The sequence below is a fragment of the Diadema setosum genome, chromosome 11 (genome assembly GCF_964275005.1).
Source record: "Diadema setosum chromosome 11, eeDiaSeto1, whole genome shotgun sequence".
NCBI classification, from domain to species: domain Eukaryota; kingdom Metazoa; phylum Echinodermata; class Echinoidea; order Diadematoida; family Diadematidae; genus Diadema; species Diadema setosum.
In genome coordinates this window covers 14,817,247-14,820,217 of record NC_092695.1, presented here as the reverse complement: position 1 = coordinate 14,820,217, position 2,971 = coordinate 14,817,247, and the positions used below count along the sequence as shown (strand labels likewise).

General features: G+C 41.0%; 1 protein-coding gene across 1 annotated transcript; it reads left to right on the top strand.

The window, feature by feature from the left end:
- The first annotated feature begins 333 nt into the window (after positions 1-333).
- LOC140235300 (uncharacterized) lies at positions 334-1,366 on the top strand. Its single transcript, XM_072315327.1, has 2 exons — positions 334-438; positions 584-1,366. Exons 1-2 carry the CDS (start codon positions 334-336, stop codon positions 1,364-1,366), a joined length of 888 nt encoding a protein of 295 aa, XP_072171428.1.
- Positions 1,367-2,971: the final 1,605 nt, after the last annotated feature.

The following is a 2,971-nucleotide window of genomic DNA, read 5'->3' as shown; positions in this document are numbered from 1 at the left end:
ATAATGATAATAATAATAATAATAATAATTTTTATTATTATTAAGAGAGGGAGACGAGTGAAGAGTGCAGGAATATCACTCCCGGATGGAAGAGTACTACAGAGTTTGGAGGAAGGAGAGAATTACAAATACCTCGGAGTGTTGGAATCTGATGATGTCTCGAACAATGCTATCAAAGTGTCTGTGACGAAGGAGTACTTCTCACGTGTAAAAAGTGTACTAAAATCACACTTAAATGGCGGACACGTGATCACAGCTCTAAACACCTGGGCGGTAGCAGTTTTGAGATACACAGGAGGAGTGGTCGAATGGACGAAGGCGGAACTGGCTGCTATGGATCGGAAGACAAGAAAGATGCTCTCGATCTACAAAACCCACCAAATGAGTGCTGATGTCGACAAGTTGTACCTGCCAAGGAAAGAAGGAGGCCGAGGGCTCGTGAGTGCATCAGATTGCGTCGAAATGGAGCAAATCAGCCTCAACAATTACATAAACAGCAGTGAGGAAAAAACTCCTTCGAGCCGTTCTGGTTGAAAGTGGAAATAATGTAAACGTCATTGATCCACTTACTTTCAAAAGCCAGAAACGAACAGAAAGATCCGCAAAGTGGAGAGAAAAGCAGCTGCACGGGCAGTTTTGCAGAGAGACGGAGAACATCAGCAGTAATGACACATGGTTATGGCTGAAGAAAGGAGAACTGAAGAAGGAGACAGAAGGACTGATCATCGCTGCCCAAGAGCAAGCACTGTCAACAAATGCTCTGAAAGCCAAGATACAAAAGAGAGATGTGGATGCCGCATGCAGGATATGCCGAGAAAGAGACGAGACAGTGCAACATATCGTATGTGGCTGTAGTAAACTGGCACAAAAGGAGTACAAAAGACGACATGACAAACTGGCACAAGTCGTTCACTGGGAGCTTTGCAGAAAACATGAAATACCATGTGAGAGCAAATGGTATATGCACGAACCACAGAAAGTTTCTGAAAATGGTCAAGTTAAAATCCTGTTGGATTTCGATGTTCAAACTGACAATGTCATCCAGCACAGGCGTCCGGATATCATCGTCGTAGAAAGGGCTCGACAGATGTGCACAATCGTCGATGTCGCGGTACCGGGAGACAGCAGAGTAGCCGAGAAGGAGAAGGAAAAGATAGAGAAATACCAAGACCTTGCCAGAGAGCTTCGCCGCCTGTGGAATATGAGAACGAAGGTGATCCCTATTGTTGTTGGAGCACTCGGAACAACGCCAAAGCAGCTGCGACGGCACTTGGACGACGTTGGTGTGCCCGATCGAGTGCAAACGCTCCAAAAAGCAGCATTGCTGGGGACGGCACGAATCCTGAGAAAAGTACTGGAAGTCTAAGGTTCCAGGATGGAACTTGACATGATATTAATCTCCAAGAGATATCTTGTGAAGATAGAGATAATAATAATAATAATAATAATGATAATAATGATAATAAAGGTAACCTTGGCACCGGTTTTCGATCAGATTTCTCTCGCTTCATCTTCTAATAACCAAGTTTGGTGTCAAGGAAGACAATCGACGTGACTGGCCCTCATCTATAGGCTATACCCTTACCGAAACACATGATTCAAGTTTTCTCCTACATGAGCACCATTTTTTTTTCTCGTGGCCGCTTGGCAAGCACAGCCCATCTTCAATGTGATATTAGGTTATATCGTATTCAAACTTGCTGTCACGACAAAAGCACGGAATTTAGCTATCGAATATATTCCGATCACTGCGCTCTTTGATTTAAATTTTCTTAGATCACAAGAACACGTTGCTCCCCGTCATCAATAATTTTCTGCTTCAGCATTTCCATTGGTATGAAGGAATGTCTCGATGCGACATTAAGAAACCTCGTTTATGGCGAAATATTGCTTGATTCACAGCGCTTTACATTAGAAATACAAAATGATAGTTCTGGGTAAGAACGAGTCAACGTACCTTAATGGGGCAGGCCTTGCAAGGATGCAAGTCTTACCAGTTGATATGAAAATATCATGTTAACGGTAAATTTCATAACCATGTACGCAAAACAAAGTAATAACGTATTCCATCAGATAAAAAAAGGAAAGATGTAATTTATTCTTCTCTAACGTAATGGGAACACGCTCACACACACATACACACACACACACACACACACACGCACATACACAAACCTGTTTGTTGTTTTGTTTCTTGAAAGTGTGCTTCCCGGGCAGGATGGACCTTTTTCATGCCACTGTAGGTTTAGTTGCTTGTTTGTGTGTGTGTGTGTCTGTATGTGTGTGTGTCTGTGTGTGTTTACACAACTTGTATGAATCTACAAATATGATAACAGTAAATAGTATTTGCAGTTTTTATATACGTATATTAAAGATGTAAAGTTATAGTTATACATCTATTTATTTTGTTGTGTAGAGGGATTCAAAAAATCTATGCGTATTGAATAAGCAGAGGCTCGCGAGAATACTTGTGATGAAATTAGTATCTTCGTGTATAGCACTGTCTTAGTCATGATTTGTGACAAAATTACTATTACCCGAGCGTATAAGATATAGAAAGTCCTCCTGTAATACTGAAGATTGATCATGCCAGTACCAACGCTCAGAAAAAATGATAGAAGAATAGAAGGGGAAATGTGCTGAAAACAGTATAGTGATTGTATAGTGGCAAGAAGACGAGTGCCAGGTGTCGTTTAAGAAGTTTCGGCAGAGGTTGTTGAAATAGTAATAGAAATGGCGGTAGTAGTAGCAGAAGTAGAAATAATATCAGAACGAACATCATGTCAAGTGTTCTTGCAAGTTGAGTGGAAGTACGTCAGTATATGTGGTACTAATAGTAGTAACAGTAGTCGTAATCAGATCTTTCTTTGCAAGATATTTTAACATGAGTCGTAATCATCGAGTAATCCTTGGAGTTCTGTAATAGGCCTGATAGCTGCAGTAAAAATGTTGAAAACGTTATTGTTCTTGT

What these genes read in the sequence shown, in the direction of transcription:
- LOC140235300 (XM_072315327.1), top strand. Translation starts at nt 334, where the DNA reads ATGGATCGGAAGACAAGAAAGATGCTCTCGATCTACAAAACCCACCAA. An exon ending in AAGAAGGAGGCCGAGGGCTC is followed by an intron (nt 439 to 583) that starts GTGAGTGCATCA and finishes TTCAAAAGCCAG; the next exon opens with AAACGAACAGAAAGATCCGC.